The 23,570-nt window shown below is 40.2% G+C and overlaps 2 protein-coding genes across 5 annotated transcripts in view; both read right to left on the bottom strand.

Annotated features, from left to right (window-relative positions):
* Window positions 1-2,207: 2,207 nt before the first annotated feature.
* LOC113174527 (relaxin-3 receptor 1-like) lies at window positions 2,208-3,957 on the bottom strand. The gene has a single exon (XM_026378587.1). The coding sequence runs from the start codon at window positions 3,808-3,810 to the stop codon at window positions 2,824-2,826; it is 987 nt and encodes a 328-aa protein (XP_026234372.1). The 5' UTR covers window positions 3,811-3,957; the 3' UTR covers window positions 2,208-2,823.
* A 387-nt stretch (window positions 3,958-4,344) lies between these two features.
* The window catches only part of pias1a (protein inhibitor of activated STAT, 1a), a 40,947-nt gene continuing 21,721 nt past the window's right edge, over window positions 4,345-23,570 (bottom strand). For 3 of the 4 annotated variants that reach the window (XM_026378288.1, XM_026378289.1, XM_026378286.1), the window contains exons 3-13: window positions 14,314-14,398; window positions 14,089-14,227; window positions 13,760-13,894; window positions 13,044-13,149; window positions 12,712-12,785; window positions 12,276-12,436; window positions 11,837-11,973; window positions 11,234-11,465; window positions 10,883-11,022; window positions 10,060-10,100; window positions 4,345-9,213 (exon numbers count right to left, since the gene is read on the bottom strand). In XM_026378288.1, coding sequence (XP_026234073.1) covers window positions 8,866-9,213; window positions 10,060-10,100; window positions 10,883-11,022; window positions 11,234-11,465; window positions 11,837-11,973; window positions 12,276-12,436; window positions 12,712-12,785; window positions 13,044-13,149; window positions 13,760-13,894; window positions 14,089-14,227; window positions 14,314-14,398 — 1,598 coding nt within the window. In that variant the 3' untranslated portion in view covers window positions 4,345-8,865. The remainder of the gene's footprint in view (window positions 9,214-10,059; window positions 10,101-10,882; window positions 11,023-11,233; window positions 11,466-11,836; window positions 11,974-12,275; window positions 12,437-12,711; window positions 12,786-13,043; window positions 13,150-13,759; window positions 13,895-14,088; window positions 14,228-14,313; window positions 14,399-23,570) is intronic. The other variant, XM_026378287.1, reaches the window with a different exon arrangement.

The raw sequence follows: 23,570 nt of genomic DNA, 5'->3' as shown, positions 1-23,570 counted from the left end.
GTCACACATCAGTCACAAGTGCTACTTTTACTTTTGAAACTTAAAGTACATTTTGCTCATAACACCTCAGTACTTTTGCTGACACAGTTTCATCTGACACATATTAAAAATAAGAGATATTCAAAAGACACAATTCTGTTCCTGCAAAGAAATAAGGACACAAATGGGCAGGAACACACACACACACACACACACACAACACACACACACACACACACACACACACACACACACACACACACACACACACACACACACACACACACACACACACACACACACACACACACACACACACACACAGTATAATCATGGACCTTGAGGACTTTAAAATTGATCTTAATTTGCTGCCAGTTAGCTAATGGCCCTTTAAGTTGTCATAGTTACTGTCAAAAACGTATAAAAGAAAAAAACAGCAAAGCATTTCACCACTGCTGGAATCACCAGGAGGTTTTTTCTTGCAATTTGCTTCTGTTTTTTTTTTTCTGGTTCTGAATTATTGTAACAATAACTGTGCAATTCAATAGAAAAACATAATGGCAAGCTACACTCACAATGTGCCGTGGAACGGAAGCAATTCCATTAACAGTATACGACCAACACTGGGGTTGATTGGAGTTTTTCCTCACTTTAATTTTCTGGGATATGCAGTGAACAATGACACCATTTCAGTTTCCTAAGAGGAGATCTGCTAAGTGCTTTTAACAACTATCTAAAAAACATCACACTGTCACACTGTGATGAGTCTGGAAATCGACCTTTGCAAGACTTAATGTACATCCTCAGAATGAAGTCACCAGCAAAGATGACAAACTGTGAGGTGACACAAAAATGTAATGTTTGAGATAATTCACTATCTTGAAATGTATGTAGGAGACACATTGTAAAACCCTGATGACAGTCAAGGAGGAAGTATTAACAGCATTAAGTAAAAATACCAGAACAACCCTCTTTGAATACAAATGAAACCTTCCACATAGACAATTCCTCTTCAAACGTGGCTCCTCTTTGTTTATATAAATGCATAAATGAGTGAACAGTGTGTTATTGTTGTTGTTGATTAAGGTGGAGCTTGTTCTATTAAAACAAAACTAAAGTAGACTCATGCAGAATAACTAATTTTCTGTTACATGTTTGTTATATTACTTTTACTGATGCATCACTGTGTTGACCGCTCTAAATAGAGCTGAGTTTCTTCTATGAATGTATTAATATGACTAATCAGCTGGGTGTACACATGGGCTGTAGATTTCACTTCCATGCAGAGAGTAAGGCCTTTGTGTATGTGGCAGACGCTCTTCCCTGATGAGTGATTTTTAAGAGGAGCCTGTCTTGAGCATTAAAATCCATTTGATTTGCCTGCTTTGCATGTTAATGATGTCTGAACCCATTAGCTTCAGTGTGCATCTGTGTTACTTTGTGAGTAGCATGTTCACTGTTGTCACTTATCTAATCTAATCTTATCATTGCTGACTCGTACATAATAAATTATACAATAACAAAAGTGGTCATACCATTTGTCAATATCACTAATGTTTCATTTGATTTTTTTAAATTTAATCCAGATTAAAATCCAACTTCGCTGATGAGATTCCAGTACTTTATTTAGGAATCTTTTTTGTCCACCTTTATTTTTGATGACACGTTTGTTCTTCCTGGTCGTGGAGGATACAGTCGTCTACAAACCTACCTACCTAAACCTTCCATTTTTCACAGACGTTTCATTTCAGCTGCTCTTTGCTGGAGGGGTTTTATTTCTCTACTTCAAGCTTTCAGCTACTTCAAAGGTGTTATATTCCGTTCAGTCTGGGTACATACTGTACCAAGCTGTTGGGAGATTTTTGGGGCCTGTTCTGAGATTGTTTTCATGTTGGAATATTTAGCAGCCACTGCGCCTTCTGTTATTGTGACCGAGATTATTATCCTATTCCTCCTAAACAGTCGTGCACCTGTGTTTCAGCTGGAGTGCAGCACTTCTGATGCTCGTTTGCCTTCCACCCTCTTCATGAGGGCTTGTTACTGTGGAACTGCAGAGCTTTAGACACGGCTCAGGCCAAAAAGGGAGACACCTGTGATGTTCACAGGTTCTTTTATAACCTAATTCACAGGTGAACTGGGTTCAAGAATACAGTTATAATAAGATGATATTGATGTCATCAGTTTTATTCTGCCCTGTAGAGGAACAGTGACCCGTGTGTCCACTTCAGTATATTTTTATTATCACTTATTATCACATATTTCTTTTTTGCATAATTACAACAATAATAAGTCATTTACACTTTGATGCCCTTTGTCCCCTCTTGACTTTGGCGCGTTAGTTTCTGACCTGCACCATCACTTTGCTTCTGTAAGTGATGAGGTGATGTTTGAATCCACTGGTGTCTCATAAGCATGTATTGAACATTGATTACATTATTTGCCAAGACATTCACAGAGAGATATAAGAAGCGCTGTTTTTCACGCGATCACACATATTCTGGTCACTCCTAACAGTCACTTAACAAGCAAAGCCGCAGTGGTGTATATTTAATATTTTCACACAACATAAGCCATTAGAATCGCTTTGCCTTGGACCAGCTGCGGTGGTTTTCCTACTGAATAATCCACATTACGCAATCGTTTAAAGACAAGAAGCACAGATGAAAGTTAGATTTTCTTGGAGCCCATTGAAGTAAACAGTAATGACATAACGCCGCTTGTCTCGTTTGTGCTTTTTGTGCCGTCTTCAGTGTCCTTTTACCCGTGCGCGCTCGGTGCGTCATGGTTGCGCTTTAACCAAACACTTCGCACACTCTGTAGACTAATTTCCAATGTTGCAAACCACTATCCCCTGTGAAGCAGACCTCTCAGTTTGTTCCGAAACTCCTTCCTCATGAGGCAGTAAATAATCGGGTTCAGGCAGCTGTTTGTGTGCGCCAGGCAGATGGTCAGTGGGAACACATATGTGTGGACAATGTAATAAGCTTTGTCCCAGTTTGCAGCGTTCATTTTCACCAGCACACTCCACAGAGTGATGGCATGGTTCGGCATCCAGCACAGGAAGAAGGACAACACCACGATGGTGACAGATTTTGTGACCTGAGACCTCCGTTTAGGGTTGCTTGTTTTCATACTCCGATTGCGGATGAAACGCAGTAGCATGATGTAGCTGATGGACACGATGGACATTGGCAACACGAACCCTACAAGTATTTTCTGGATGTGATAAACTGCTAACCAGTACTGACCACCAGGAAACTTCAGCAAACACAGTTTTTCTCCGGTGACGTTGCTGACAGTTGAGAATATCGACGTCGGAGCTGTAGCCAAAGTCGCCAGTGTCCAAATAACTGCGCAGACCAGTTTAGCGGAATAAGACTTGTGCACAGTTCTGTTCTTCAGAGCAGAGGCGAGGGACCAGTAGCGGGTCACACTCATGGCAGTGAGGAAAAACACGCTGGCGTACATGTTCATCACGGTGATGGAGAGGATGATTTTGCACATGGCGTCTCCAAACGGCCAGCTGAAGTCCAGCGCAGTGTCCACGGCCCAGAAGGGCAGAGTGAGAACAAACTGCAGGTCAGTCACCGCCAAGTTGAGCACAAAGAAGTTCACTGTGGATTTCTTCCTCTCTTGTTTGACCCTAATGAAGAAGAGGACTAGCAGGTTGCCCATCAGACCCGCAGCGCACACTACGGAATAAACGAGGCAGATGAGGAACCTCAGAACCGGGCTCCCGTCAGCTGTCACGTCGATGTCCTCCAGGTTGCTGAATCGGTCCATCTCCATCAGTGACCTGTTCAGACAAACGCTCTCGTTGTTCTCATTCATAATGTGAGCAGCTCACAGGCAGTGCGCAATCTACAGTGAAGCTGGATAAAACAATTATGTCCCAGTCGAGCTGGATGTGAAAGTGCCACCGTGGTGATAAGTACATGATGCCATCACAACTGCTCCGTCTGCGTCCTCCCCACCCTCCTGTCCTGTCAGCTGCCCTCCTCTCTTCTACATGGATGATAATCCAGCATCACTGCCCTGAGAACTCCGGTCGGGGTGGGGTTGGGGTGGTGCGTCCATCAGTCTTGTGGGTAACGGATGCTCCTCTATCAGCTGAATAAACATCTAATTAATCATCTGAGCGTTTCTTTAAATGTATATTGTGCCGCAGCCAAGAAGGCGGCGCCGACCGGAGTGGACAGAGCAAAGCGAGTGTAATTAGTTTTGTGGAGAGACAGTAAGTGGAAAGTTGATCCAACGACTCTCTGCTGCCACCCAGTGTCCAGTTAATGTGTAACAGGCCCGTCAAATGTCACCAGTGCAACATGTTCCTCCACCACAGAGATTAAATACACAGAGAGAGAGAAATAACAGAATGCATTTTATTACACCTAAACTTCTCTACATAAACAGGTAACATTCAATAAGTAAACAATTTCTTCCAATGCAGGTAATAAATATTTTTTTCACTTGGTATATTTGTACAAACTGACAAGGGTCTCCTGTACACCGTCTTCTCCTTACCGTCCTTGAAAAAGCCTTTTTATGATTTTTCTCGGATTGGAGCCGTGAAACAGAACCTGTGAATATTTTAAGGCAGTGAGTGCAGATGTTAACTCGAGTCTGACTTTGAAATTATTTCAGTTGTGTGAGACTCATTATTGGCCACAGTCTTTTGTTTTTTTTAATATATAATAGTACAGCTTTCATTTTCTAAAAAATATATAAATTAAATTTATTCTCTCACTCTGAACTGACCCACAAAAAGCATACAAACAGACATCAAACAACCACGTTTGGATCTGAACTTTCAGTTTTCAGGTTTCCATACAGACATAATATACACATTGTTTTCCCTTTTCTATGTAAAGTGAGACATCATGACAACCAAAAGTGTGAGCTGCTTGTCACGTTTGCCTGTGGAGCTTTGGAAAACACCATGAAGAGTAACTAGTGATTAAAGTGGCTTTTAAAGAATTCACTTCCTTCTGCAGTCGCTGGTTTTGTCCCAGTGTCCTCACACAGAGTTGAAACCAGCAAACACATGAAATGCTGTATATATACTATGCACATGTTCACACCAGTGTGTGACTGAAGCTGGAGAGTGACTGAGATGGTCTGTGCTTGTCCACCTCTATACTCCATCTGACATTTCTAACAAAATGGACTAATTTGTTGGAGAGTGAAGGAGAAAAAACAACCTCAATAATGACAGAGGAACAATTTTGATCCACAGCAGGAAGCCGTGGATGCGCAATGAAACAAATTGGAGGGGTGACTTTTTGAGAATATATAGAGCCCTGGATGAAGGGCACTTCAACAGAAACACATTCAGCGTGGTCCAGTCTCTCTTCATGTAGGTAATCGTGACCTTTCTGCATCGCAGTGCGAGGAAAGACATTTAAATAAATTAAATCACGATTAAATTCATGAATTAACTGTGACCACATGATCAAATGTCCAAATACTGGTAATTAATATTTAAACTAACAAGATGGAAACTAAAGGATCAACGTCTTCATCAATATTAGCAAGTCAAGGTAACACTTCATATTAAAAGGTACAAACACAGCATAAGATAATCACTGAACTCAAAAGTTACATCATATATGAATTAATATGCCACCAAATTATCTGGAATACAGTTGTTGAAGACTTAAATACTGCCTGTCTGTCTCCTACAGACAATTTCTACATCACCAAATGTGCATGTGATTGATTGTTGGACAGAGATATTAGAAACAACAAACACACAGAAACCTGTTGCTTTTACAGGAGCTGAGCACAGCACAGAAGACGAGCGTGCTCTAAAACCAAAAGCATCCAGCAGTTGTCAGCTGGCAGAGGAGGAAAATGGTTTGAACATGTTAAAGAAAACGTCAGCGGCCTACGCTAATGAAGTGAGAAGGAGTAAGATTAATGAGACTACACGATAATTAGGTGCAGCAGTACCATCATCTTTGACTATTCTACTTTCTGTATTTTAAATCTCGGTTTATTTTGTCTCGATAGTTATATTCTGATTTTTATTGCTTATTGTTTTTAATGTCATTATGATGTTTCTCTTTGCCCATAAAGCATTTTGAATTGCTTTTAAAATGTGCTATATAAACACAGCTGACTTGTCTGTGAGCCATATTACTAACGTCAGTATGGAAACTGACAGTGACCATGTGATCGTGCAGACGTCTGGCAGGTATAAAGTTTATCTTGTGCACCGCTGATCAGCACTTCACAGAAAGTATAGCTGAGAGTGATGGGGATGTTCTTAGTTTTCAGGTATATTTACCCATAAAGTTATCGATGTATTTCATATTAGATAAATTCAGATACTTCGATCTGGATCACAGTGGTGCACTGACTGTTGTTGGCACTGGTGGAGCCCTGCTGTTTGATAAAAGAAGTTTCATATTTCTAAAGTAATTCTTCTTGTCCTTCATCTGTACAACTGGCTTCCTGCTAACTTGGTGGCAGACAGATTTATGTACGAAATAATTTAACTAAATGTAGAAACTCACAGTGATTCTTTAGTTTCTTAATGGTGAGCAACAAAATATTATCATCCATTCTGAATTAATTCACACATTGAATAATGAACACAAACTTAATTAAGCATGTGTTTTGTGGCCTTATTATAATGCGTTACCCGTGTCAGCTCCCAGTGAAATACAGAGTATTTCTATGACAAATAACTAAACTATTCTGATGGCAAAAGAATAATAAAATGCATATTAAATAAAATCATATCACAACAGCGACTCACACTCTCTCCCACGGAAATCAAACCATTTGTAAAAATATAATATAAAGAAATAAGAATACAAAATAAATAAAATACTGCACAACACAAGAAATACAGAAGACTTGTTCCGGCAAATGATTGAATCAGCTTGAGAGCCGGGAATAAAGTTAAAAATGCCAAGAGCGAGGGAGGCTGAGGAGGGCTGGGGGGTCACTGTGGGTTGTCTCCCACTTAGTTGCTTCAGGACATGGCAGAGGATGTCAGGTGATGGGGGCTTCTGTCAGAAGTGATTATCTCATGGTGGCGGGAATAATTAGCTTTGAAGTGAGCTGCCTGTTTCTGTTGTCTGGAAGAGGAACATCGAGAGGAGACTGATAAGCAGTGAGTTTTCAAGGTCACACAGGCTGAAGGGGCAGAAAGGAAACCAGAGCTGCTGTATGTCACTAATAATGTGGCCACACCACAGCAGCCCACTATAACATGGTTCTGTCAATAACTGCGGTGGATCAACAGTGTGAAAACTGTACAATACATTCATGAGAAAACCCTGTTTTTCAGCTGAATGCCATCGACGTTAATCTTTGACACTCCCCTACACTGATGATCGTGTAGCGTGTTTAAGTTCCAGACAGGTCATTTATTTTTAAACCAGCTGGCCCCGCGCCCAGTCATGATGGGTCCTCCCACTTTCACTGTGGCACTGAACAGTCTGCTCACACTTCACTATGCTTCTCCCAAACATTACTCCCCAGACGGTTCAAGAAATCAGACACAAGTCAAATCTTAACGAAACACTCAGACAGTGATGGGGCAGAGCTTGTTGTGACCATTTAAGACATTCTTAAGATTAAAAAACGCTGTCCCGAACAATCAGGCACCGGTTTAAACTTCAAAGCAGAGCTGCGGTACACGCCACAGACTCGTCTCTTTAAAAGGCCTGATGCTGCTTCATTACCGTCCTTTACTAACAGTCGCGCAACAAACATGAAACAGAAAAGACAAAGAGTAAAGAGAGTCTGAACAACCACCAGCTGAAAAGACAGATCTGATAATTGTGATCATTTTCATAAGTACCGTATGTTTTTTGGCATTGTGCAAAACAAAAAGACAAACAAAACTCTTTCAGCTCATAAATCTAATTTGGCAAATATAAATCATCAAAAAGTCTCCGTTTGAAAATGCTGTGTGCCGATAGAGTCTTTAGAAAGAGATGCAAATCAAGCAGTGAAAATGAAAAACCAGAAATGGCTAATTTCCACCTACGCACTCCCCACAGCATTAACCTGAAGGTCAAAGGGAATGCATATATATATATATATATATATATATATATATATATATATATATATATATATATATATATATATATATATATATATTTATAACTGTTCAAATATCTTACATAACTTAAAAGCATAATAAAACCATCAGTACATGAATAAACTGTAAATTCAGCATCTCGGTTCTTGTCGTTGGATAAAGAAATGATACACCACACATTTAAAAATGAGCTTGAGCAAGAGAAAAGGAGAGAGAACTGAAGATGATACTGAAGAGATGCAAATGGAAAATTTAAAGAGGCTAGAGCTAGAAGGAAAGAAAAAGATAACCACATGCGACAGGCATATGTATAAGCTTTTGTGAAAGGAAAAAAAAATCCACTTAAAAACTGCAAACGAAGCAGCTCACTATACTAAAAATGTCCCAATTTAATATACAAAAGTAAAAGAGGAAAATATATTTTGTTCTCTGTACATGGTGCCACGCCTTGATTTTATAAAAAACAGCCTTCTTCTTTTGACTTTTGTTTTTGCTCAGGTAGGGTCCTCGCCGTTTGTGCCAGATTGGTACCAGTATAGCAGTAACGCAGGATCACATGCTGACAGGTTTCTGATCTGAAGTCAGTGTATTAACACAACATCCACAGCTGGTCACGACTCAGAACTGTTCTCTGGTCAGTCTAGTGAAGGAAACCTTCAGGTCTGTAGCTCACTTCTTGAGGCTTTCTTGTCAACTCAACTCAAATGAGTTTGACAACTTGGAGCCAGTCACTGGATCAAAACTTCACCCTGTAGCCAAACAGTTTGTGACTGTGTTCGTTAATGGATTGTAGCTGGACCCTAAGTGTTTTCGTGACTCTTTTACAGTCAGTCCAATGATATCACGTCCGGTATCCCGCCGTAAATAGCTGCCACTGCTGCTTCAGTGCTGCTCCGGCTGGCCACCACCCCGGGGTGTGTGTGTGAGGAGTGTGAGCCCGAGTGTGTAGAGTGTGTGTCACGGAGGCTGCTGGATGAGACCAAGCTGCTACTGCTCGAGTTGCTCGCCCCGTTGGTCACCGCGGTAAGCGAAGTGGCTGCTGACGAGGCTCCTGATTGGTCGAGGAACAGTTGGGAGGCAGGGGATGAAGTGGTGTACGGCAGGAAGCGGTTAAACAGCTCGTGGTCGTCTGAGGCTGAAGCAGCGGCTGCTGCCGCCATCACCATGTTATAATGCTGAGTCGTGGGAGAAACACAAGAGAACAGGACGTGTTAGTCAGGAGGAGTCAACATTCAGAGGGTGCTCGAGTTAACAGAGGCCTTAATAAAAACAAACACACAGCAAACTTACATGAGTTTGATTTTAAAGTAGTTCATAAAGTAATAAGACAGAAAAAAGAAACTCCTATGGGAGAAGTTGAGGGATAAAAATCACTGAGGTCCGACTGGTCTCACAGTCGACTCAGTTCTTGTACACACAGCGAAAATGCAACATTAATGAATGATATAAAAACATACTGTGCTGGTGTCTAAATTAATAACAACTCACCTCAATGAATTTAGAAACAACAGACATGATCGTTAATTCAGTGACCATTAAATAATCAACAACTGCAATAATTTAAGAATTAAATCTGAGCTCATGTCACTATCCTGGAGAGAAATTGATGCTCTACGTAGAATTCACTCCATCAAAGACACTAAACTTTCAAAAATCTGACTTGTTAAACACTGAGTGTTTAATTATCACTCTGGATACAGTTAGTAAAATCAATCACTGACATATTGATTCATTTATATAAATGTCAATATTGTGTCAACCAACACAACCAACATCCCGCAGAGACAGAAACAGACATTTAGAGTTCACTTGTAGTAGGAACGCAACAGAGAAAATATGGTTTATTTATCTATCTATTTACTGATTTTGTTAAGTACAGTCAGATATCTAGTTTTATGATGAGTTCTTGCATTAATTTTAAAATAAACTGTGGCCCCTGGTTGCTACTGAAAACTAATTATAAAAATAATATATAAATTCAGCATGTCCACGTCTTCCCACAACAACACTGTTGTACGTACCTGATGATTGTCGCCTTGAAGAAAAGAGAAGAAGTTCAACTCTGCAAATCAAGTACAGGCTGAGTCAGTGCAGGACATTTACAAAAATCTGTACCACAGATGTAAATGTACACTTCAGAACAGTCCAAATCTTCTTCACTGTGCTTTTATATATTTGAGAGAGTCCTCTGACAATGGGCCGTATTTGAAGACCTTCATAATCTTCTGATTTCGTTTTGCTCTGCTCAGATTCTTTACTTTTAAAGATTAATTTTTTCTTCTGTGCACATGTAGCTGATGTGTCCAAACTACACTCTCCCAGAAGAACTGTGACTTGTCAACAAGCAACCTCTCTTAATATTTTCACGTTTCTCTTCCATGGAGCAGAGAAAGCAACATATGGTGCAACTGGACAGTGTTGTACCTTGATGATCGAGGTCAGCTTTAATCTGTTTTAAAGTTTTCTTTGGCTCGTATCCACTATTTTCAAACAATCCCTTTTTTTGGATCTGGGGTAAATTTCCTAAACTTAATTTAATTAATTGTGGTCACAGGAACATCAAGCTGCTGAGAAATAGTCATGCAGCTTTAATGTTTGACAGTTTTCTTCTTTCTTTCTCTTGTTCATGTTCAGTGTGGTGCACACTACACTAAACATGAACAAGATAAAGTCGTGCAGAACACATAAAAAATGTGGAGAGAGTAATAATGGAGTAGGAGTGTTTCAGTGATGTGCCAACTTTAATCCATGTACTTATTTTTTAATACATAGATTTATTTCTACTTTGAGAGAATGTGGCTATGAATATTCAACAATGTTGATCCTGCACGTGTTTTCCTTTACCTGAAAGATCATTGGGGGTGTGGTAATACGGCCTGTAGTCTTGAATAAGTGGGGGGACAGGAGGGATGTAACTGGTTTCCACTGCTGGCATGCTGGGCGTACGGCTCACAGGAGAGGCCTGGTGGTGCAGGTTCAACACTCTGAAGGCAGATACAGAGATGAACAGGTAAACAAGCCACAAACTTCTGAACCGAACATGCAGCAGTTAAAGTTTCAGTGAGTTTATTTTTCTCAGCACACTGTTGTTAATGCAAAACTCAGGAGTTACTGAACGTCTAGACTGTGTGCAGGTAAATTAGGCTAATTTCCACATTTAATGAAATCATGAAGAGTCCTGTGCATGTGTCTTACCCCTTGTTGATGATGGGTGGCGACGTCGGGGACATCGAGGGACACGCTCTTTTGGCTGGAAGAGGCAGCGGCGGTGGCGGCGGAGGTGGTGAATCCTGTCCTTCGTCGTCTGAGGAACTGTCCAGCGTCAAGTCGATCACTTCCACTTTTTTGCTGTTGCTTCCCTCGCTGCCGCCGTGGCTGGATGACGAGGAGCTCCGCTGATCTGAGCCTGCAGACGTCCGACATGAACCTTGAGAGCAGCAGCGACAGAGTTCGACTGTTTTTGTGCGCTCATGTTTAAAACAAAGCACTGCTAAACAATGTGATCATGCCCAAAAGGACACACACACATCTCCACTGCTCTCTTATGAGATACAGGAGCTTTGTTACTATGGTGACAAACTGTTTACCCAGTGGCCTTATGATGGATGCTTCACGTAATTAACACTGACAATTGATAAACTAAGAAGGAGGGGATGTAAAGGCACCTTCTCTGTCTTCTCATCATGTTTTTTTTTAAATTATAATTTGATTACTTCTGCCTTTTAAATGCTACCTTTAAGTAAAACTAACCTCTCTGTTTCTACCCTGTCCTGAAACACCCCTGTTCCCCCATCTTACCATCCAGCCCATTGTTGTAAGAAGCAGCGGAGACCTCCTGCACTTCCTTCTTCGACCTCATGGGGGCCCAGTTGCCATCCTCCTTGAACTGGATCTCATCACAGTCCATGCAGGTGTTGAGGATCTCCACAAAAAGCCTGAGAACAAACATACACAAACCCAGAGAGACAAAAGTTGAGCACAGATGTAAAGACCTTCCACTGTAACATTGAATTGAGCTGAATGAAGCTGGACTCTGTGGACTGTTAACACAAAATGTGGAAAAACCTTTATCTGCCGTTTATGTAATGTTTTACAATTAAATTTTAGCACAGACTGTTCCTGAAGTTGAGTGCAAACACTAACATTATTCCCAAAATGTCACACTGCTCCTTTAAATATTTTCAACTGTCATGTTCCTAACAGGTCACACAGGTCACCTGTTGGATGGGCGTCTTACCCGTCGATGATGAGGTGCTCATAGGGAGCCTTCTTGTCACAGACAGGACACACCCAGGTGGGCTTCTTTTCATTCATCTGGATGTAGAGTGTGGCGTCAAAGCACTGCAGGTGGGAGCATGTCAGCGCCCGACACGGGATCATCAGCCGCATCTTCCCCAACTGCGCAGTGTGTACACACATGTAGTCAGGACATAGCACAGAGTGTGGATGTAAATGTGATTAAAATGCCAAACCGACATGAAAACGATACATGATAGGGGTGGTGGGGACAATTTGACAGGAGGATAATGTACACAGCCAGGAGTTACGTGCATGAAGACATGTTGAGTCACATACAGAGAAAAGGAAAAATGAAAAGAATGGACAGACATGTTTTGGCTTGACTGAATGTCTAAACACTGTCTTAATTCATGAAGAGAAGGCAGCGTGTTTACCGGGCAGAGCAGCGACACTCGGAGGCTGGTTGTGGCTATTTCGCTGTCTGGGTCTGCTGTTAGCTTCTCTTTGACTGCAGATCAGAGGAAAAGCACACGCACGTGAGAGACGCACATTGTCCTGTGCTCTGTTTCTTATTTCAATATGTTGTTTTAAACTATGGTCTTAAATGACCTGTCATTCTTTCATCGAATCATTAGAACTAAGACACATAATAAAGAAAATTCAGACATTTGTATTTATTGTGGATATCATACATCAGTCCTGAGCCTGCACTAATCAAAGACACTGGATCGGTGCCTCCCTACAAAAAGACGTTAACAGTTCTTACTGAGTGCTCTGGAGTGGTCTGGGTTTCTGATGCCTTTTGCCCGTAGTCTCTGTAACAGTACTGTGGAAGACTGCTGCTTCACCAGGTACACCGCCATGGAGTAACTCTGTGGACACACAGTGTAGGTTCAAGCTGCCATTAGGCACATTTCACATGTGAAGTGGATGCTGCTGCTCTGAGGCAAATATATGTTCAGTCATTTCTAAGGAAGGACAAAGGGAAGGCAGAGCTGTCCACTGATATTTAAGGCTGCGAGTGTGTTTTGAGATGGTTCTTTTACTACCCTCTACTGTCTGTCTGCAGAACATGAGAGCCACCCACCTCCTCAGTTTAATGTACAGTAAGTCACACTAACATGTTTAATCAATTATAGCTTTAATATTCCTGGCATTTGTTCTTTCTTTGTCCAACGTGCAACACATTTTATTGTGGGGTCTTAGAGTTAGGGATATCATCATCATCATCATCATCATCATCATCATCAATTACTCTTTTAATGTACATATATAATTCCAAATATGTTAATCATAGGTAACAAAGTCGAAAGTGACCACTCCAGATGTATTTCTTCTCATAAACACACTACAGTAAACAGCAAACAATTCAGTTTAAAAGGACAAGAAACAACAAATGTTTTTTAACTTGATACTTGACATTTTATCACAACAGGCCATTTGAGAGTCTCTTGGCAGAAACTGTGTCACTCTGGTCCTTACCCTTCCAATCTCAGCGGTCCACGACACCACAATGGTATTGGGGACTGTAGTGGACAATCTAACCAGTGAGGTAATATTGATGGGCCGGCTCGGTCGCTTGGGCTCTACGCCATTTTTGGTTGGAGGAAGATAACCCTAAATGACATAAATGAATTTTGGCTCAAAATGAGTTTTTTTGTGGACATTTAATTATGCACATCAAGAAAATAGAGGCAGAAAAGGTGGAAACAGTGAAACAAAAAGGTTGGAGTCGCTGTTCACATTGAGCTATAGACTGCAGAACAAAGAAGCCACGATTGTGATTGCACATGTGGTTAACTTCTCCTCACCGGCAGGTTACATGGCTTCCCGTTGACTTTAACACACAAATTAGGTGGGAAATGGTCTTCCTGAGGACAGCTTGTCTCCGACAGGCAAAACCGCAACTGAACTTGAACTGAGAAGTCACATTTGGTCCCCGAGATGTCCCTTTGAGTAGAGGAACAGATTTATTACCGCACATCTGCAGAAGCCATGTACATTCATCAATTATTCATAAACAGTGTTCATCTTACATTGAGCTGCTGATCTGTTGGACTTGCTGTGGCGTTAATGCAAAGGCAAAACACGTCTCCTGAAACCTCTGGCTGTTGTCTGACGCTGCAGAGAGACACACAGGAAGGAGAGAAATCTTCAGTAACTGTGAATGCCCCAACCATATCAAGAGAGAGTGAAGTAAAGTAAACCATCGTTTCAATGTTCAGGGGGACATAAAAACATAAAACCTTGGGAAGAAGTCTGTTCACAGTGGTGTACCAACGGGTGACTCCTGCAATATTAGAGATATTGTATGTGTGAAATTACCAAAAGCTAAAGAACACCTGGATGTCAAAACCAGACCACCTCACACTGACATGAAGATGAAGAACAAAATGTGTGTGTGTGTGTGTGTGTGTGTGTGTGTGCTCTATTTATAGGCCCACCCACAGGTGCTGGAAATAGCTGGTGCTACTAACTCAGCTTTCTATTAAAGAGACAGCAGCTTCGCAAAGGCAAGAAAAGTTTGCATGAAGGTGTGATATACTCTCATGCACATGTGTTCGGGATGACGTTAGAGCTGGGAGGTGAGTAGCTTATAGTATAAAGGTTGGAATCAAGGACAAACAAAGAGATAAATTAATCATGAATGTTGTTTTAATTACTTAAAGTAACATTGACTCTCAGCGAGCAACAGTTTAAAACACACGCAAAGAACATGTGTGCATGTGTGATCATAAACAATCAGCAAAAGAAAGTACGCCGAAGAACTGCACATCTTTCAATGTACAGTATTGATGGGGACGTTGGATGATTGCTGGACCAATCATGTTCCCCCTCGCGTAAGCCTTTCAGGCAGCCATTAATTTTCCCAGTAATGACCCATCTTACTGCCCACATGCTGTATAATTTGAATGGCACGTATTCTTTCATCTCCTGCGTCTTTTCAACAGCAGCCTGTGTACTGCAGAACAAAATCATACACGCCGAATGTGCTTTCAAACAACAGGCTTCCTCCAATCTGGGCACACAGGCTATAAATAGAAAGTGCTCGCTCACTCTGTCCTCCCTTCCTCTCTCCCCTCATCTCTCCATCACTCTATAACTCACTCTTTCTCCAGCAATGGATTTGTTTCTGGTGTTTCAGTGTGTGTGGTTAAGAGAGATATGGGAGAGACTGAAATGAGCTGTGACTGATGTCTTCCTCTCTCTTCCTCACACACACTTGCTTTACCCCAGCGCTCTCCCACAGTAGCTTTTTAAAATCTAACAATTTGAGATGCATATTAGCTTCAGAGTGTTTTTATTTGTCCAAAACATTACTTACTACAATTAAGGCTAGATACCAGACTTTTCTGGTACTGACATGAAACCTCAGATTAATATTCCTCCTCCATGATCAGACAGAGGTGGATTTAAATAATGCAAATAAATCTTTTCAGTATTTTCAGTAAGAGAAGATGCTAAAGACGTATAGTTTTTTGTCTTCTTGCAGTGAGAGCATGAACGAATTGATAACACTCATGTCAGTTCATTATGAAACTACAACCAGCAGCTGGTCAGCTTAGCTTAGCATAACGAATGGAAACATGGGACAACACAAGTCACATCTGTCACAAGTGAACATATTACATGTTGTTAATTTAATCCACAGAAAAACTTTCTCTTTTTCAGTTTGTCTGCTAAGCTAAGCTAACCTGATTCCAGCTTCTCATTTCACATGGAAACATGATATTAAATGGTGTCAGTATTATCACCTACCTGACAGTACAAAAGTGAAAAATTATATTTCCCAGGAAATATTTTTACTTTTACTCTAACATTTCAGTTCTTTCGATGAAATAACAAAGAAAAGAAACCAACGTGTTTCTATCAATATAAAAACACTTTAGGGGGGATTCTAATACTGCATGAAATGAAAGTGCATGAAACAAAGACTTGTTTTGTTGGTGACTCAGGGGAGTAAAGTAACAAAGCACTTGTCATTTTAACTTTTAGGTGCAACTAAAACTCTACCGGAAAAACGCCTGTTAGTAATCTGAGAGATGAAAGAGTTTGTCGCCTGCACATTCTGATCCAGTCTGGTCACATCTGGCCTCAAGGCCCTCGTTATGTTACACAGCTGTACTCTACGTGTTATATTCTAGTATCTCACTGTGCAAATATGGGGGCAACTATCAACAAGCTTGTTTGTGGTCACCAATGTCTCTGAGTATGGAAAGTCTGAATGTTCCTACAGTGGTGATTTGGACCCTACAGTCAGTAAAAACTCCTGGTTCTGGGTCTAGTTCTGGTTTGAAGAAGAGGAGACGTGTGAGCTAAGCTGCAGAGAATGTGCTCGGCTCTATAGCCCGTCTTCAGCACAACAAAGCCCAGCTGGAGTTTATTAACTTGTTAGTGGCTTTGCTACTTTTTCTCTGTTTGGTACACCGCAGAAACACACACACACACACACACACACACACACACACACACACACACACACACACACACACACACACACAGCAACACATATATCCACAAGCACAACATACAGCAGCACTTACAGGGAGACGAAAGACACCAACCCTTTCAATGTCACTCAAATTCAAAGGCACAATGCCAGAAAGATCCACAACAAACGGTGCGATGTGGATTTTACACTCCGCTCACTGACAACTGAAAACTTTCCAGAAGTGTTACTTGGTCTCCTCTTAACAAAGGGTGATTACACTTTATTATCTGCATAATGTTGTGCACAGTTGTATATTGACAGGGCTCATTAAGGCATTCCAGTGTGCTTACAGGACTGCCTCGGCTGGCATTAAGTGTTCCCAGTCTGGCAGCTGGCCCTGCTATCCCCTATTAATGAATATACAGCAAAATGCATTTCACCATATCTTTACAGCTGGCTTCATGCAAATATAAACCACATCTAAATCAATATAAGATGAAAAACACTATTTAAAATGTCTGACGACGATGAGGAAATGCGAGTGTTTTAAATCAGCTACATTAAAAGAGCAACAAATGTTGAAGATGCACCACGTCAGGTTTCAAAGACAATAATACTGGTTTCATGGGCTCTAAGTGATGGGAGACATTTTGTGCAGCGTGTTTATAGTTGAGAGCAGCCAGGGATCCTTTGTTGATCTTCATTTGTTGTGAGAAGGCTGAGCTGTTTGAAGTGAGATAAGAATTTCACTTGGGAACACGCAGGGGTCAGAGTGTGTGTTGGAAACTCTCGGGCTGTGTTTTGATGGGGAGTGAAGAAGTGCTTTATCGCTTTATGTATTGCAGATGTCTGAGAACATTACCACCATAACCTGCTCAATAGAGCTGATCAAGTACATGATATACTGTCTTGACTAATTGCTGGAAGAGATGTTTATCTGCTTCCCAGTCCAAGGGTGAAACCCATGTGATTGCTCAAGTACACTCCAACAGGGTGGATAACCACTGTCATAATGTAGAGATATTTAGGTTTGTGACTGTCGGGATACACAAACGTGTTTATTCGTTAATCACTGGCCTGAAGTTGCCTAAATATTCCTGGATGGGTGAAGGATGGTGTAGTTCATGAATCTTACATTAAAATGGTCCAATACTAGCGAGCCATTAGTTTGAGTGATTATACTTTAACTTACTTTCTTGATATCAGGTAATTAATTTCAGCAGTTTCTACAGCTGTATTACAATAAATGTCTTTATGGAAGTTGGAGGATTTTCTAGTTGTGAAACAGTGTTTCTGTGTTAAACCACAGTACCTTTAACACAGTGAAGGCAAGCAGCTCAGAAAACACAAAGCCTTTTTAATTAAATAAAATACTTTTAATTAGAAATAAAAGTCTGCCTGTAATGACAGATTTTAAATAATGGCTTTGTCCTCTTCACATTTTTTTCTTGGATTGGTTTATTGACAACACTATCATCAGAGATTGTTGGTGAAAGAAGGGCATGAAAACAGGGAGGGAAAAGTGGACGTGTGCCAAACTCTAATGGAAGCAATTTTTTTATGAGATTAAACATACTGTAAATGTTCAACTTTAGCACAACGGAGAGGAAGGACAGGATTTAGGCTGGTGTAGCATTATGAAACGAGTGCTTTGTGAACTCTGAGCTGTGTCTTATTGGATGAATGAAGTGACTGTGGAAACATCCACGTCTCTGTAATTATCTTCTGAGGTAAAAGCATGAATTTATCAGGCCTGAAGAGTTTGAGAGCTGTTGTGATACAAAGTCCCCTGAGACTCAATGAGTCACAGCTATTATGCAGTTATTGCACAGCCAAAGTCTGCAGCCAAATATTGAGTTTTATTTACATACTGTTTTTCTGACTTAATACTGGTACAAAAGGTGCGATGTCCTACATTGTTTTATATTTTTTCATGCAATTAGCATCAAATGAAAGATAAAATGATCATGACTCATGTTCATCATATGATGGAACTGTAATTCTATATGTATTTGTTCAAAGTGCTACTCTGGCTGTGTTTTATGTCATTTTATGGTTTATTACACATAAAGATCATAAAAATCTAGGCACAGAATAAGCGAAAATATTTCATACAGTTTTTAGAATTTAAAGGGGCCAAATCATGCTTCTTTGTAATTTTGGATTTAGGTTTACCGTCACTAGATCAGATAAAAATATGACTTTCCTGAAGGCCCGACCATCATGTGCAACTCTCATCAGTCCATCAGCCGGACCTCAGTATACAACCGTGTCTACAAACATCACAAACTTAAAGTTTTTCTACTGCTCTGCTCAGGACTAGCCGAACAGTTGGTATGTCGGGGAGAAAGTAATGTTGATTGTGAAGGAAAATCTATTTTGTTTTATTTCACAAAAGACAAAATGTAACACAACAGTGGATAGCGTTTGTTTTTACTTCAAAGTCCTCATCTGTTCACGGCATTTCACAATCTGCCCAGCTATGTCTATGTCAGCAGACTCTTCAGAATCACAAGACTGGTTGCTTTTCTTTGGATCTGTGGCATATACTCTATTTAAAATGAGCAAGCAAACAAAACAAATGAACTAATACACTTGTTTGATCCACTATAGAGAGGCTGTTTTGTAAGGATACTATTTTTTTGAGCTATCATTAGTTAATTATGCTCACAGTGTAACTATAGCAGCAGATGGCACCATGCCGACACAATTCAAGTGGCGCCAAACTAAACTGAATGTACTGTTGAAGAAGAGTTTTAGGCTTTCAGAAGAAAAATATATTCAGATATGACTGTGTCCTACTGTCTAAATGTACATTAAAACATAAAAGAAAAGCTGACGTCACATTTTAAAGACTCAAAAAAACGATGGACTGACGCATATTTGAACATAGCAATGTTCAAAATGGTTGATTAGACTTCCAGTTTAAACCACGTGGTTTTCCTCCAATGTACAGTATGAAAATCACAGCAATCTTCCAATGTAACAAACCATTATTCCTCAAACACTCATCAAATGAGAAATGGGCTCGCATCCTTTTCCTGAAGATATGGTGATTAAATCATGTATAATGCATGTGCACCACAGTGATATCCATAATGAGTACAGAAGCCGAGTTCTCTATGGAGGATGGATAATGATGCAGATTGAGACTGGAATTCAACCAGTGAGGTGGTGCAGCTGAGACTGCAGACTAGTTCAGACTGGCATGGCTGAAATGTGGGCCAACTAACCTTTGTGGTACGACTCAGCAGAGAGCAGATGACTGAATAGGAAGGTGGGAGGAGCAGGCAGAGATAATGATAGAGGGTTAGGGTTAGAGAGAGAGAGAGAGGGAAGGTGGTGTGAGAGTGATAATAACATTTACATACACACAAGAAACCAGGTTGCAAAAAGATATCAGGTTAAAGAACAAGTCAGAGAACACGTTTACATGTACCACAATTCCTCAGCTACTGTAAGTGTGAATGTATAAGCAGCTGATCAGTAATCCCTTCTTTGCAATGCCTCTGTCATATTTGTTCACCAAAGCTGCCAAATTAAACTTTATTGGAGATATACAGTTTGCCAATGCAGCTTCGAGGGTTTCCAACATCTGGACTGATGTTGCAGTGAAATAAAACAAATATAAATCCAGTTTTTATTAGTCAAAAGAGAGAACAGTCCTGGTTCCTATTAAATTAAAGGCTTTAAAATATGAAGCCTTTAATTTAGCTAGATTTTTGGTAAGAGTACACATCAAATACAGTTTCACTGTCTGAAAGCTATATAAAATGAACATGAGAGAAATATCATAACCTGATTATATTACTGGTTATGCATACAACTATATCATCACATTTAAACACACAAATTATTTAATTGTAAGATATAAAAATGCAAAATCAGAATACTGTAGTTATACAGTTTAGTCAAATTATACCTGATGCTACTTTTTCACATCAAATCCAGCAGCTGTAGTCTTTACCTACACACTGTCTCTACAAATATTTCTACTATGTTGTTTTCTACTTTTCAGGTGTGTAAAAAAAAAAAGATCTTACTCAAACTTATTTGTTCCAATGTCAAATGCAATGACACACAGAACAAACAATAACAATAATCATCACTGTGATGCACATGTGCTCTTCTTAAAACCGTGTTAGAATATTGGTCAAGCATGTGGCTGACAATCAGCTTTTTCCAGTGGAAAAAAAAATACCAGGAGAGCAAGCAAGTGGGGGAAGGGAATCATAAGAAATGAGAGTGGCGGAGAGAGAAATGGGAGGCAAGGCAACAGGAGAAGCAACAACAATGGGGGAGGGAGACAGAAGAGGACTGAACAGTAATCAGAAGATCAGATGGAAATAAACAAGCAGAGAAGAGAAAGTGTGTGAAGGAGTGTGAATGAGGAGACCATGGCCAAGAGAAAAACATTCTCCCATGAGAGGGTGTTACAATTAATCAACTGGTTTCATTACTGCCCTCCATTATAGTTATAATAAAGAGCTGCAGCTGAGTTATATTTTTAAGGCAAACCCAAATATTCAGTGTTGTGTAATGTTTCTCTCTTCTACGAGGACAATGCAATCAACATTTATTATTTATTGGCAACTACGTCTGTGTTCTGACAATACTGTGTGCAGACGTGTGCACGTATCAGTGTGTGTGGGAATGATGTCAACGTGCGATTCAATGATTCAAATGAGAGGAAGGTATGTTCTATGGGCACAGGTGTACGACTGTGTGATTTCATCACTTTGCATGCAAATTTTAAATGTGGATGGCCAAAGAGAGAGAGCGAGGATAAAGGACAGAGGGAGAGGGAGAGAGAGAGGGAGAGGAGGCAGGGAGGGAGTGGATGTGGTGCAGGAAATGGATAGAGTGAGAAGGGGAGAGGGAGAAAGATGGTGTGATGACAGAGCTGCAGGCGCTGTTTGTACATGCATCTGCAGGCAAATTAATCACAAGATCGCCTCTTACTCCATTAAAATGGTAATGTAGGAAAATGTAGACATTTCCATATATTTGCAATATATCTCAAAGCCCAGAGAGCGTTGTATGCTAAACGCTGGTGCTGGATGTACCACTAGTATAATGACAGATTTGACCAAGAGTAAAAGTCTCTTAAGTAGTGAATTAAAGGGCAGACGGCGGTGAGGCATGATGCTTATGAAATTAGAAAAGATTCAGAATAGACGAGCACATGAGAAATGGGTGGAGCATAAAAAAAGCTAATGACACATATATTTGTGTGTGAACCAGGATTTTGCCATACTCAAATTAAAATCGATAGCAACTGGGGAGTTTCTGATCTTCAATAATCAACCACACCTTCCTGATGAAGCAGATTAGTGGAGCGTGTGAATGTTAAACTCTTTTTAATTAATACCTGTTTTGTTTTGATACTTTGCCTGTTAGATACTTACTGACAGTATTATTACTTATTTGACAGTTTAATTACCTGACATGCCTTTACCTGGCTGGTACAGTATACATATATATATATATTAAATATGCTTTGTGTATAAAATCCCCCTTTATAAATCTACACTTACACACAGAATCAGCTGCTGTGTGAAGCAAGAGAGAACAAACTCAATAACAATTTAAAACACTTCATTTGAAACTTACAACACATACAGCATTCAGGATCTTGATGTCACTGCTGCTACGTGTCACCACAGGAAGTTAAGACGTGATGATTATGTTGACACGCTGCAGAAGGGTGACGGCTCAGCTACAGTGAGATTCCTTAAACCGTCAATAATGCCTGGCTCGATATTGTACCCCAGAAAACTCTGGGTAAATAAACGCATTGCTGTCAACATGTTGTTGACTTATGAGGGTCTATATGCTGTGATTCATTTATATTCATTCATTCATTCAGCTCTAGACAAATGTAATAATGTAAGAAATGAAAATTTAATGACAATTTGTCATGTGGCACCATTGCTCAGCCTTACTAACATAAATTCCAGCCCAGCATTCTGTGTGTAATAATGCCAGTATTCATCTATACTGAAACTTCTCCACTGGCTGAATATCACTCTCAAAAACTAGAGTATCATCCTTATATACTAACTTCAAGTTAGTGTTACTGAATGCAGTCTTTAATGGAAATACACACATGAGAAAGTAAAACAACTGGCAGATAAGAGCTATACCTCTACAGCTCCCTCCTTCTTTAGGATGAAGAGTAATATGTTGACATATTAGCCTTTTTAACACTGTTTTTTTTTGACTGCTGCTGTGATCATTATGTAAATACCTGCACACCTGATTATGTTTAGACATTGTTATTTTAGCAAGAACAACAACAGAACACTTATTTAATTAATTTAAATTTAAGTGATAGAACTGAAAATGGCCTGGGCAACAACATGAGACATTTAAACTATAATTTTGGAGAACATCCCATTCCTACAAATCCTCACAGGCATTCACTGCAATCAAGCATTAATGAGCTACAAGAACTCATCCTGTTCCCTTACGTTTGATGGGTGCCTTCTCCCAGCAATGAGTTTCAGCTCTTTGAATATAAGTTTGACTACGATCAAAACTTTTCAGAATCATCCAGTGAAAACTTCTCATCCGTTCCTGCTGAGGTGACCTGGTTGGAGGTGCTCTGAGCTACAACTGAGAGAGAGCTCTGTTGCACTGTGCTGCATGCTTCTCTACAGAATCATAATCTTTTCATTAAATGTGGTATGTGGTGTGTATTTCAACTACTAGGTGACCAGGATGCTTCAGTCAGTTTATACAGGGGATGTAAGAATCAATCGTTTGTCTCCAATCTGAATCAGAGTCATTCTATTACTCCATATTTAGCCGATATGGAGTTTGATTTGATATTTCTATTACTACTTAAATGTTGATTCA

This window comes from Anabas testudineus, chromosome 3, assembly GCF_900324465.2.
Source record: "Anabas testudineus chromosome 3, fAnaTes1.2, whole genome shotgun sequence".
Taxonomy (NCBI): domain Eukaryota; kingdom Metazoa; phylum Chordata; class Actinopteri; order Anabantiformes; family Anabantidae; genus Anabas; species Anabas testudineus.
The sequence above is the reverse complement of the archived record's forward strand: the minus strand, read 5'-3'. Positions and strand labels throughout refer to the sequence as shown.

What these genes read in the sequence shown, in the direction of transcription:
- LOC113174527 (XM_026378587.1), bottom strand. Translation starts at nt 3,810, where the DNA reads ATGAATGAGAACAACGAGAGCGTTTGTCTGAACAGGTCACTGATGGAG.